The 12,189-nt window shown below is 38.3% G+C and overlaps 1 protein-coding gene across 7 annotated transcripts in view; it reads left to right on the top strand.

Moving 5' to 3' along the window:
- ncam1a (neural cell adhesion molecule 1a) overlaps window positions 1–12,189 on the top strand; it is a 301,283-nt gene that overhangs the window by 216,922 nt on the left and 72,172 nt on the right. For all 7 annotated transcript variants that reach the window (XM_042499386.1, XM_042499391.1, XM_042499387.1 and 4 more), the window contains exon 8: window positions 890–1,032. In XM_042499386.1, the coding sequence (XP_042355320.1) occupies window positions 890–1,032 (143 nt within the window). The remainder of the gene's footprint in view (window positions 1–889; window positions 1,033–12,189) is intronic.

The following is a 12,189-nucleotide window of genomic DNA, read 5'->3' on the forward strand; positions in this document are numbered from 1 at the left end:
CCAGTCAACCGATCAACGGGCAGTAACAGGGCAGCCATGGGGGTCTTGGGCATTTAAAAAAGCATGCTAGCAAGGAAACAGTCAGCCAAAAGCAAAATTCAATTGCAATGGCCAGGTACAACCTTTGTAGGGCAGCCACTGTGCATATTTATAACACATTATGTAGAATTGTATTACTTTCCCCCTAAATGTCAAGAGTTGAATCTAAATCAAACAACACCACTATATCCCCATATGTATATATATATATTTATATATATATATATATATATATAGAGAGAGAGAGCTTTGCCACTGAACTAAAGTGGCTTGGGGGTTAAGTTACTCTTCAAATTCAGCTTCTATGAAATAGCTTTCCTCTCGTCTCAGCCTGATCCAAATTCAATATCTTAAAATGTGCTTTTGTCTCTCTCCCTGCACTGATCTTTATTATGTCTGAAATAATCAGCTCTTAAGATGACAGTAAGATCTGAAAGAAAACTTTAGAAAGTCACAACTCTGTGTATTTTATCTGTTCTCAGAGTTGAGAAACCTCTCAGAAGCCTATGAGCACAGCAGAAGAGCCCCTGCTGATATATTCTTTTGCTCCTTATTTCCTCGTAACAGACCAGAATTTAGTAATCACCAAGTAAGATGCATATTTATTTCTCAGAGATAAAGCAAAGAATATTATGAGCAGCAAAAATTTCCTCTGGGCAGCACCAAAGAGGCAATGTTACATAGCAACCAGCTGTAAAAGTAAGTCAAACATCTAGCAGTTAGAAAAGTATTTTTTTCTCAGGAGTTGACCAAAAGAGAGCTAAAAAGAAAATAATTCAACTCAAATTTATCAAGTGGCTGGACTGGCATTAGTTTGCTAACAAGTTCACCATTTTTGTCTTGTTTCTAGTGCAACCCAAGATTACTTACATGAACAACCAGACTGCCTCAGAGTATGACGAACAAGTCACCCTGACTTGTGAGGCATCGGGCGACCCCACACCCACCATCTCCTGGAGTTTCGCAAACAGGGTATTCACCGAAGGAGAGCAGGTACTTCCCTTTCTTTTTAGCAAAAGTGGGCAATGCACTCTAGAGGGAAAGATCTGTTTTGGTGTTTGCCTGAACGTTAACATTTCTTAATTTTTTTTCTTTCCATGAGCAATAGCAATACAGCACAGACTCTGCAGACCCTGCTAACCATTCGTATGTGAGTGGACTCCTTGGGGTATTGCTGTTATTTGACAAAACCCTTGCAAAAAGTCATTTATTTCCAAAAACTCCAATCCATCACAGAGCTAACACATCCATCAATATTAACATGGATATTTCTGAGCAATTTGGTCACTGGTCCACTGACATGGATTGCTCGATTAGTCTTGAAATGACCGTCCAATCAGCTGCTTGCAGTGCATCATACACTCAAAGCGTCTTATTGAGTCCAGTATTGCCGACTGACTTTCCTCTTTGTACAGTAAAGTTTGGATTCGACCATCTCGCTAAACTTTTGACAGCCGTCTCAAATACTGCTGGAATTGCATTAATGATTTTGTACATTTTCATCATGAATGCTGGAGGGGAGAGTGTGCAGATTGCCATAAAACCAATTTCCAGGCAGTGCCATGGTATGATATTCCCCAGCGTTTTTGAGAGTATATGTAACCCTCTACTTCTCTCCCTATTAATCATTAGCATTTAAAAGGGAATATTTTTGTAAAATTAGTATGAAAAGTGCTCATTGGAAATTCACAGAAAATAAAGTGAGAGGGAGTCTGAGGAAGTGAAAATGATTTCAGTGAAATTAGCTTAATTATTGCAGTGTTGAAAGCCAGGAGCTCTGAGTCTCCCTGCTATCTCCAAATCAGATTGTTTTGAGCTCAGTTATGCTTCTCTGGCAAACTGCTGTGATAATCCACTTTGCAAATGAGTGGGCACTTTTTCCCAGGATGAACATAATATAAGAGTAAAAAAGTCTCGGCACAAAAACATTCACATAAGGGTTATGCATTTTTGTCATGCTTTGGTGTGTATACTCGTTTTTCTCTTCATGTCCTTCCGGAGCGCAGGAGATAACGCTGGATTTAAGCTTTGACTATAGAACATGGTAGAAGGCTGCTTAAGATGTACGAGCTATGAATACCATCCCTGTGCATTTTCTCCATTACAGTGGTCACAGCTGTTGGCAGTCACCAGACTGGAGAGAGAATCTCATCCCGAGTCTATTGTTATGCTCTTATCAGCTCATTAAAATGGTATAATTTTGAGAAATCCATCTTAACGGTCTTTTCTGACAACATGCATCATGTGAGCAGTAGACGGATTAGTCACTTCAGAGGGGTAATTTTCTGCTGTGAATGCAGCAAACAGTATTAAGATAATTACCTTTCTGCCTCTAGCAGGTTTGTGGAATCAGAGGGAACACCTTATAACGCTGGTTAGTGCTTCTGCTGGCATTAGAAACTGCAAAAATAATATAACACCTCAATATTTTAATAAAAACTTGAAGTTAGGCACTAAATTACCTGTGCAGAAGTTCCTGTCACCTGGGTTATGGATTGTCACTTTGCCTTTAAATTCTGCTTTATTAGTGATATTATTTAGCAAAAAAACTGAATAATAACAATAATGATATTATTTCATAGGCTATTTTTGAAGTAATGCCCTTGAATATGGGTCAGTCTGTGCTACATTTTAAAGTACTCCCTGTCATAGCCAGTATACAAAGTTTTGACTAAAGTAGACCATTGAATGACGTAAAAACTCTGTCATCCAATACATACAGTTTTTTTGAGGCAGCTACCTGTGTGTTGCTAAGAGGTCTGACTGTGTAACCATTATGAAATACAAAGAAAACAAAGTTAAGTTTTAGCAATTAGTTTTGGTTTTATGCTCCTCTACTCTCTCTCTCTCTAGTGCTCTCTCTTGCAATAAAATTGTCAATATAAAAGTGGTTAGCAGGAACTCCTTGCCTCACATTGTCAAACACAGTTCTTATCCAGTATATGCAACATGTAACAATATAACAATAGGTGTACTATTCCTGGAGACACACTGTAAAATGCAGTGAAAGCACCTGTACTGTTTTGTCCCAAAGGACATAGCGGTTGCACAATATTTGGGCCATACTGGCCTACTTTACTTCACAGCTCTGTCCAGCTGCATTCAGCTAGTGCTATGTGATGAATTATGTAACATCAAATGCATCACTGTGAGATGAACTGGTTTACCTTCGTATAACAACTTCAAACTAAAGAAGTCCATGTTTAAGACATTTTGTAGCATATTTTCTCGTTGTACTGTTAAAATCAATATAGATGAAAAAGACTGGTGTTATTCCTTGTTTTGGTTATTGTCAACAAATCCCATGGATAGATCAGAGCCTAAATATTATATGCCTAGTAAGCTCCCATTTCAAGGACATGCTATGGAGGATTTTTCTGGAAACATTGCGTAGACTCAATTTAGAAGTAATCCCTCTCAATCATCACTTATGACCTAGTAGAAGTGTGTGGCGGTATATTTCTCCGCAAAGACTCTGCCCTCTGCCTGTATTTTTTAATTTTCTTTTTATTGTCTGTTTTTGCAGCATTTATGGGTTTGCACCCCCCCAAAAAGGTATCGACCAGACTAAAGCACCAGGCATCCAGGAGACACAGCACCAAGGAAATGCAAATATAGCGAGGCCAAAGACAAAACGAGTCTGAATCTCAGGGTTCGCTTTTACTTTCGCTTTCACTGGCGAGCATTTTTAACAGTAACCAACCACTCTACACAGTATACCTTAAAACAGTCCCCCTGAAGTCCACCCATGCGCCTGGAAGCTAATAAGATGTTTCCCATAGATGCAATGGCTTTGTGTCACAATCTGTGTTTCGTCTTTGTTCAGTCTTTTTTTTCTCCTCGGCTTTACTAAAGGGGATAAGCTTGAAGTAATTCAGTTTTACTTCTTTCACCATCTGCTATAACCAGAGTCTTTGAAAAGTTTCGCTCTTTTTGCTTTTAGATTCCTTTAGGGACCGACAGTGCCATTTTAGCGTTCCGTGCCAATAACTAATTATGCAGATTTCAACCAGATCCTGCAGAAGAGAAGAGAAGCAGTGGTTGTTAGTCATTTATCAACTGGGACAGTGACATTCCAAAAACACCAGAAATATTTTAATACTCTGGCCTCGGTTTACCATTTTATTTACTGGGTTGACATGTTTCATTTAACAAGCCGTCATCAAAGGCTGAGATGAGACTCCATAAATTCAATCCAGAAACCTTCCCAGTATCACGAATGGGCTTCTATTTTTGCCTCCGAAGCAGTCAAGCCAAGGCGTTTAAACTCTTGCCCAAGGGAATAACAGATCTCAATTTGGCACGTTCACACCATAACAGGCCTTGAAAACTACTTTGCTGTGGCAAAACATCTTGGATTAATTGTTTTGCATTAACAATAACCTATAAAAGCAGATGAAACAGCAAAAGCATTTCATTTTCAAGCTGAATTAGTCATCGAAGCACATTAGCCCCTGTGAAATTACTCAAATAAATTGAAGTTTTTAAAAACAATATGCACAGAATGAACAAGGATGAATGATATCAGGGATTTTCAACATGAGGAGGCATTACTTTTACCTGGCTATGCAATACAGCATTTTAAGACCTTGGAGCTGGTTGTTGTGCCAAATGTTGAAATCCATGTAAAAAGTGTTTCCTCTGGTGGCATGTCTCCACCTCAGTTTCATTCCAGGAAAAAGAAAAAATGATGGCATTTCTATGGCACACATTTCAAGGATTTCTAAAGAAAGGCAGTGTCTGTAGTGTGCTAAAGGTATTGGGGCTACACTAGATTCAGTCTTGGATTAAACTAATGTTTTTGATTTAAATCAGGATAGTCTTCTACTGTAGCTCCTCCCATTTTTATCAGGCTAACGATTTGGAAGGTTCTTTGAATAATCGGATTATCAGAAGGGAATTTGTAAATGTGATTCAGCCAAGGTGTCCCTTTTTTTTTTTTTATTAACAATGCCATTTATCACTGTTAATCAGTGGACGCACTCACGCCCGTTTTGCGACTTACTGAATCTTATCTTCCACCTGCAAGACAGGACTTACCCATCACCACTTGCACTTGTCACAGAGTATCTTCGTCTATTCACAGCCTGTCATCATCCCTCCCCTTCCTATCTATCACTGTCAGATCAATTTTGATTTAATGCCGCCATAATCAGAAAATCCTGCTGATCATCTGGTAATAACTGTCACTAATTCTCAATGGATCGTCTTTCATCATTGGTCCATTTTTCTGTTTGCCACACTCTGTCTTCCATTCATGCTCTAGTTCTACATCACGCCAGCAATATTACAGGAGCGCAGACATATTCAGACTGATGTGAAATGACAGAACAGTCATTTTACTGGCTGCTACTTCCTCTTTTGAACTTCACTGTCTTGTCAAAATTGGAGCAGATAGTATCAGCGTATTATCTCTTAAGAAGGGATTTCGGTGTGATTGTGTTTCTGAGGTTCTTTGCACATTGATACCATATGGTTTTTTTACACTATGATAGAAGTTATCAGTATGCGCCTGTTATTAACGGGGGATAAGTGGTGCATGCCAGTGTTCTGTACATAAAGGAGTGAGTTAATCAAAACACAGAATGCTATGATGAGAAAGCCACTGATTAGAAAAGCAAAGTCCCTCGATACCGGTAATGACTCACTCATAATTAGTTTCAGTGGCCTGTTTTCCTTAGTGTGCCTCCAAATTCTCTCTTATTACAGTACATTGATTAATAACCAACTGAGAAGCCCCCTTGCAGCTGTAGGAACGTCAATTTTGGTATTTTGACCAGTTCTGTAAATTCCTGGACCAAATTAAACTGCAAAGACAGAAATCTTGACATCAGCACATTCCTTTCACATATAGAAAACCTTGAACTTAATGCTATCTGGTTTTAAAGGTTCAGTGTGTCAGATTTAGGGGGATTTCGTAGCATCTCGTAGTGCGGACAGCAGGTTGCAACCAGCTGAAACTTCTCCCAGTTAGAAGTCCTTCAGTGTTTATTGCTCAGGAGGTTTTTACCAGGGGGCACCGCACCTATCAAAGGACCCAGTCCCTGCTAATGCTCACCTTTTTTCATTGATAATTTAAGATCCAGACATTCAGGAGGTTTTTACCAGGGGCCGAATTATCCGCAGAGGTCTCTGCCTCTCCAAAACAAACGGACCTAGTGATTAAAATCAGTGTGTCTCCGATGCTGCTTGGCATGTGGGAGACGGCCAGTTAGACTAGCACTTGCTAATGTTTGATTGCCTGTTTTTTCTCTGACAACTTAAGATCTAGATGTTCAGGGGGAGCTGAATCATCTGCAGATTTAAACCGCCAAAACATTGAATAAAGCAATTTCACATATAAATGTTTGTTTTTTCCAATGCTTTCATCACAGAGTGGCTTCTTACTGGGGTAGCCAACACAAAACATAAATGGCTCTGTCTTGAGCCAGTATTTTGTTTGTCCATTCTGGGCTACTGTAAAAAAAACCCTTAAGAGTATAAACAGCTCATTCCATGTCAACAAAAACATAAAGATTCTTATTTCCATGTGATTATACACAAAAGAAATACTTCTTATATTCCATTCCTGCCAATATATCCCTGTAAATCCTACACACCGGGCCTTTGATATTGCTTATCTTTTGTTTTGAATATTTTAATAAAGCAGCATAATGTATTTATGACAGAATTAATCACAGCTGTGATAAGTATAACTTAGTATACAAATCATTCAGTCATATTCAATGTGAATAATTCCCCATAATCCCCATCAATGTTTTTATTAATTGGTTATACATTCAAGTTTTTGAGAATCATGCCAGTATGTAAACATGTTTAAGCCTCTTAGCCATAAATCACTTTACAAATCATACTACAGCGACGTAGATTTTTAGAATGTGTTATGTCACCTTTTGGCTTGCATTCGCTTCCATTTGTTTCACTCGGGTATGAAAATCAATGCACATGCTCAAAACTTGAGTTGGGTAATCTATCACAGTAAGCATTATGTCCGCATTAGTTTTGATCAAAGCTACATTACTGTTGCATGGTAGACTTATTTTAGCATAAACAGTACGATACCAGAGCAGACACAAAGTTCACCATGATGGATTACCTAACTCACCTAGCAATTTTGAAGTCACTGCAATTTGACTTTCCTATTATTTGGAAATGGATGCAAATCAAAAACTATCTGGAGGGTAAAAAAATGCACTCTGGTGTGTCTCAGGAAAGGATTGGCAGCGATGTATTTTTGCAGCCAATGAGGTAAAACATTCAAAATCGCGGGTATGGTCTTTGAAACATGAAATCACTGCACATGTCCTGCAGGTAAATCCAGTCTGCATTGTGTGGATCCTTTTCAAAAGCTCACTTTGCTCCACTGTGTTGCTGTTTGTCTTTGCTTCCTCTGTGTTTGTCCTTTCCAGGCTTCTTGGACGCGACCAGACAAATACGAGGTATAGCTACTAAATATGGTAGCCTGGATCTAGTTGTGTTAGTCCAGACTTACATAGTAGACCACCCTCTTTTTACTGCAGAGCAGAAGTGTTGTCATTCAGCCCACTTTCACCACATTTAGCTGTGCACTAAATATGTAGCCCATTAGACACGTAGTACAGTACATTTAATCCACTTAGTTCCAGTACACATTTAGACTTGCCCTATTTACTTGGCCCTGTTTGTCTGCAAATTTCATCTCGAGATGGAGAGACGGTCGTTAGATGTTGACCATATTGCATGCTGCTATTTCCTGCAACATGGTCTGGTTAGTTCTTAGACTTTGCTTGATTCAGGGATTCCTGCGCTGGGTTATTGGCAGGCCAGCAGCTTTACAACCTCTCATAGAAAACACTATCTGCTCTGCTGAGTGTCAGCCATGATGCTAACTCACCAAGCTGTACTAAAACTTAACAGAGTGGTTTTTAATGGTGTAGCCTGTTATCATAAGCAAAGAGTTTGCATGTTTTTACTTCAAACACACACTGCAGCAGCTAACACCTGGGGGAAAAGGGGGAGCCAAATCACCTTGGACCTCATTTAGAAGTCTTATTGGGTCAGATCACCCAAATTACCAAAAAACAAACAAGTTTCACTTACCCTTTCTCTAACATGGCAGATAGTTAAGTTTAGTTTTAACATGTCTGTCTCAGATTTCTCTGCCTACCCCAATACAATGGAAGTGGATGGAATTCCCTTTTTAGGTACATACATTACAGGACCTTATAATTTAGTTGCATCTCTAAGAATACTACTAACTACTAACTCTAGGCATGCTAAAGTAATTGATTACAAGCGTATTTAATCCTTTACAACCAGGATCGACATCAGTTTTCTTGTGCTGTGTTCAGAAACCTTTTAAAAGCTTTAATCCTGGGGAAATTAGCTTAATTTCTTCCGAAAACATGGGGAAAATGCAATGAACAACTTAGCAATAAATGTTGCACAAATTGCAAGAAATTAATAAAATCTAAGAAGAAAAATGACCTGAAAAGAGTGAGAAAATGCATGTAATAAAATGTAAAGAAAACTAAATGTCTACGTATTATAAATATGTATTAAAATAATGTTACAGCGATATTTCTTTATTATTTTAGGACTCTAATTTTCAAGAGATTGTCCTGTAAGTTTTACAAATTACTTGCTCATTTTTGGTTCAGCTGTTGTAAAGTAGCTCACTGCTGCCTTTTTATGCTCTCGGAAGAAACCAGGCCAATTTGCTCAGGTTTCAAAGGATTACTTATAATCCCAAAAGCACTATTTTCCTCGAGTTCCCTGTTGTAGTGTTTTATAGGGTGAAAACATGCAAACTCTTAGCCCTCCACAAAGTGTGAACTACTTCCTTTATAGAACTGACACAATGTAACAAGCTAACTTCACTCACTGCCACACACACAGAACAAGGAAAGGAATTAATTTTCCCTCCCAAGCTTCACTTTGAAAATACTCAACGAGTCCTATGACCCAAAGTTACCCTTAATATAAAAAAACACATGATAAATGAACTTGTGCAGCTCAGAATTCTGGGCTGTGTGCAAGAGCAGTACTGACACCACTAGTGTGAATAGTCTCTCGGAGAGGTCTGACAGCTTGGTTCTTCTAAAATCATGCAATCTGCCTCTGACTTTAAATAACTTCACCAGCCAGGGACATAAGTCAGTACATGAATAGCTACTTCGCTATTTTTGTAAAGTTTATTTCAACGATGTGATCACATGAGTGTGTTTTACACATCCCAGTATTGCGCCTCATTGTTGAACCTGGATTTCAAGGTGCGTGATTTAAAGGGATAGTTCAACCCAAAATCAAAAATACATATTTTTCCTCTTACCTGTTGTGCTTTCTATCAATCTAGAATGTTTAAGCGTGAGATGCTGAGTGTTGAAGATATCAGCTGTGGAGATGTCTGCTTCTCTGTTTAAAATCACACTGAAGAAAATCCTTTTTAGCCACACATTCAAGTAGTTTGACTGTTTTAAGTAGTATTTTATTTTTTTTTATTTTTTTAATTGGTTTTAACTAAGTTGTGCTTTTACTTTCACTGGTTTATCTATTATCTTGTTTTATTTTGTTGGTTTTACTCATATGTTATAATGTTGTTTAATGGTCTGTTCATCTTATTTAATTTGTTTGTTTAATTTGTTTTTAGTTCTTCTATTCATTTGAATTAAATAAATTAAATATCGTTTTAAGGGATTTTATCTTTTTTTGCTGAATTGCTGGCTTTGTTTTGTGCCTGCAACCTCTACTTCACACTTTGTGCAGCACATTGTGCTTCAAAGTGGAATGGCCCTCAGCTTTTGGTGCTCAAACCACCAAAAAGAAAACTAAAGGAAAAAAAACTCAACAGCAATGTTTTTTTCAGCAACAAGGTCTGTGGATTTTCTTTAGTAACAAGGTCATGATTTCTGTAAAAGAGAAATTGCTGTTAACTTTTTCAAATTTATCTATTTATTTATTGATGTTTTGAGCATGGCAAGCCAAGTGCCATCTAGTTCCATTACATCAGTGAGACGACAGACATCTCTATGGCTGATATATCTACCACTCATTAACTCACAACAAAACAATCTAGACTGGTAAATAGTACTACTGGTAAGAGGGAAAAAATTGTGTTTTTGATTAGGGGATAACTGTCGCTTTAAGGCTCAGCATACCAAAGCTGCAGTGTATGTATTATGTGATGGTCTTATTATGTTATGTTGAGTTAATTTGTAGTTTTTTGATTATAGTAGTACAGTACTGTATGTGAAAAGTACATACATTACTGTTGTCTGGTTTCATTGAACCATAATTTTGCTTTCCTTGTAGCTTTTTCTTGCTTTTATAGACAACCACCAGCTACTAATATATGTGAAGTGTTGCCCTTTGCTGTAGTTATGTATCACTCTCTATCAGTAGACGATTGCCAGTTGAGAAATGTGTTTGTACTTACGGTTAACAGTTTCCTTTCTCCTCCTCCCCATGGTTTCTCTGCTTGTCCCTACAGGGTGACAGGAGTAAGAGTAGAAATAGTGTGTTAAACCTGATACAGTGGCTTGTATCAGGCTGCGTAGATAAAAGCACTAGACAGGTTAACTTGTCTCATTCTCTATGGTGAAGATTTAGTCTTCATATTTTATGTGAAGATATTTTTAGTCTATGGTTCTGCAAAGCAGTAAAGACAGAAGTATTACCATGTTTAAACAGCTCTCGTGTATAGCCCACCAAAGAAAATCAGTTGTCAGCGAATGCATTTCGATGAGCACATCAGCGATCAAATTAATCTTAAGTCACTGATAATAGTTTTGGCTGTTGCAGTAGACTCTGGCTGAACTCATCTCTGTGATGGGCATAAATCAGGCTCCTAATAAGCACACATAATATGATTAGTCATGATGATAAATGGATCGTGAATGGTGATAGTATGCTAAGGAGAATTGCAAAGCCATTACAGTATTTCTTTATTTCATAGCGAAGTGCACTTTAGAAAGCAGCCTAACACTTGAACAGAATCAAGGTCTGATTATAATAACTTACCCACTGAATGCCATCGATGCCAGCAGTGCTGAATAGAGCATTCAGGGAATTCTTACTAACTCATGAGGTCAGGTCACAAGGCCGTGTTGTATTTACCACTTATTTGTATCGCCATTCATCATTCATTGATAAATGTAATGCTTGAACTAGGAAGACTAAGTACTGGATGCAAGGTTTGAACTTTTCTGTGTGATATTAGCAGATGAGACATTTTTAAAGTACAGGGAATTAAACATCAACATAATGTTAAAAGAGAATATTCACCACATATCCATTATGTGCTGCTTTGTAGCGTCATGGTAAGTAACTTAACACCATGGCCCTTAGGCCACCAGGGCACCCTGAATGTCAACATTTTTGACTTTAATTGACAAGGACCACTTGAATGCATCATTGGTTTTCCTTTCTGGAGGAGGTGCAGGTTCACCTTCATGTGTCACATCCTGCAGGAGGATGCCACCCGTTCATTGGGAGAAAGTTAATCAGAAATTGTATTTTAGATGCAGTGGCCATTTTAATACACGGTTGGTTCAGCTTGTTAGGCTCAGCTAAGAACTCACAGCTCTACTTTCATCAGCTTTATTGTCCTTTTCCACTTCAGGAGGAACAAACAAGACACTCCTCTAACGCTAAATGCAGGAACTTTCAGGGGTTGCCAGTAGTGCTGTCAATCTTGATTGGTCAAGTGGATGTGTTGTCACATCGTAAGAAGAATGAAAACAACAAACACCTCAATAACCATTTTTTGTATTCTATATTGACTAGGGAATATTATACTTCGAAAGAGAAGAACAAAGGAGAATGCTGGTTGGACAAATGAAGGTGCCCAGGCCTCCAATTGTAATCAGCGGTCTGGCGTCATACAGAGGAGTCAGAGTCAGCAATTAGAAAAGAAAAGGTGCAGCAGAGGATTTCTCAGTCTGGCAGAAACTTGGATACATCCAACAGCCAAACAATGCAGGGAAAAACTTTAAAAAGGTGACACAAGATTAAAGCAGAGTTAAGGACCACAGTACGTGCAGCAGGGCAAACTGAAAAACTACAAAATAGTCTGACATGCCTCATGCCCTCTTGGGCCCCAAACTTTAGCATTTATGTGAAATGAAATCAATAACAATATCAGCTCCAATTCCTCCTCCGTTTTCTGTCCCA

Source organism: Plectropomus leopardus, chromosome 13, assembly GCF_008729295.1.
Source record: "Plectropomus leopardus isolate mb chromosome 13, YSFRI_Pleo_2.0, whole genome shotgun sequence".
Classification (NCBI taxonomy): domain Eukaryota; kingdom Metazoa; phylum Chordata; class Actinopteri; order Perciformes; family Serranidae; genus Plectropomus; species Plectropomus leopardus.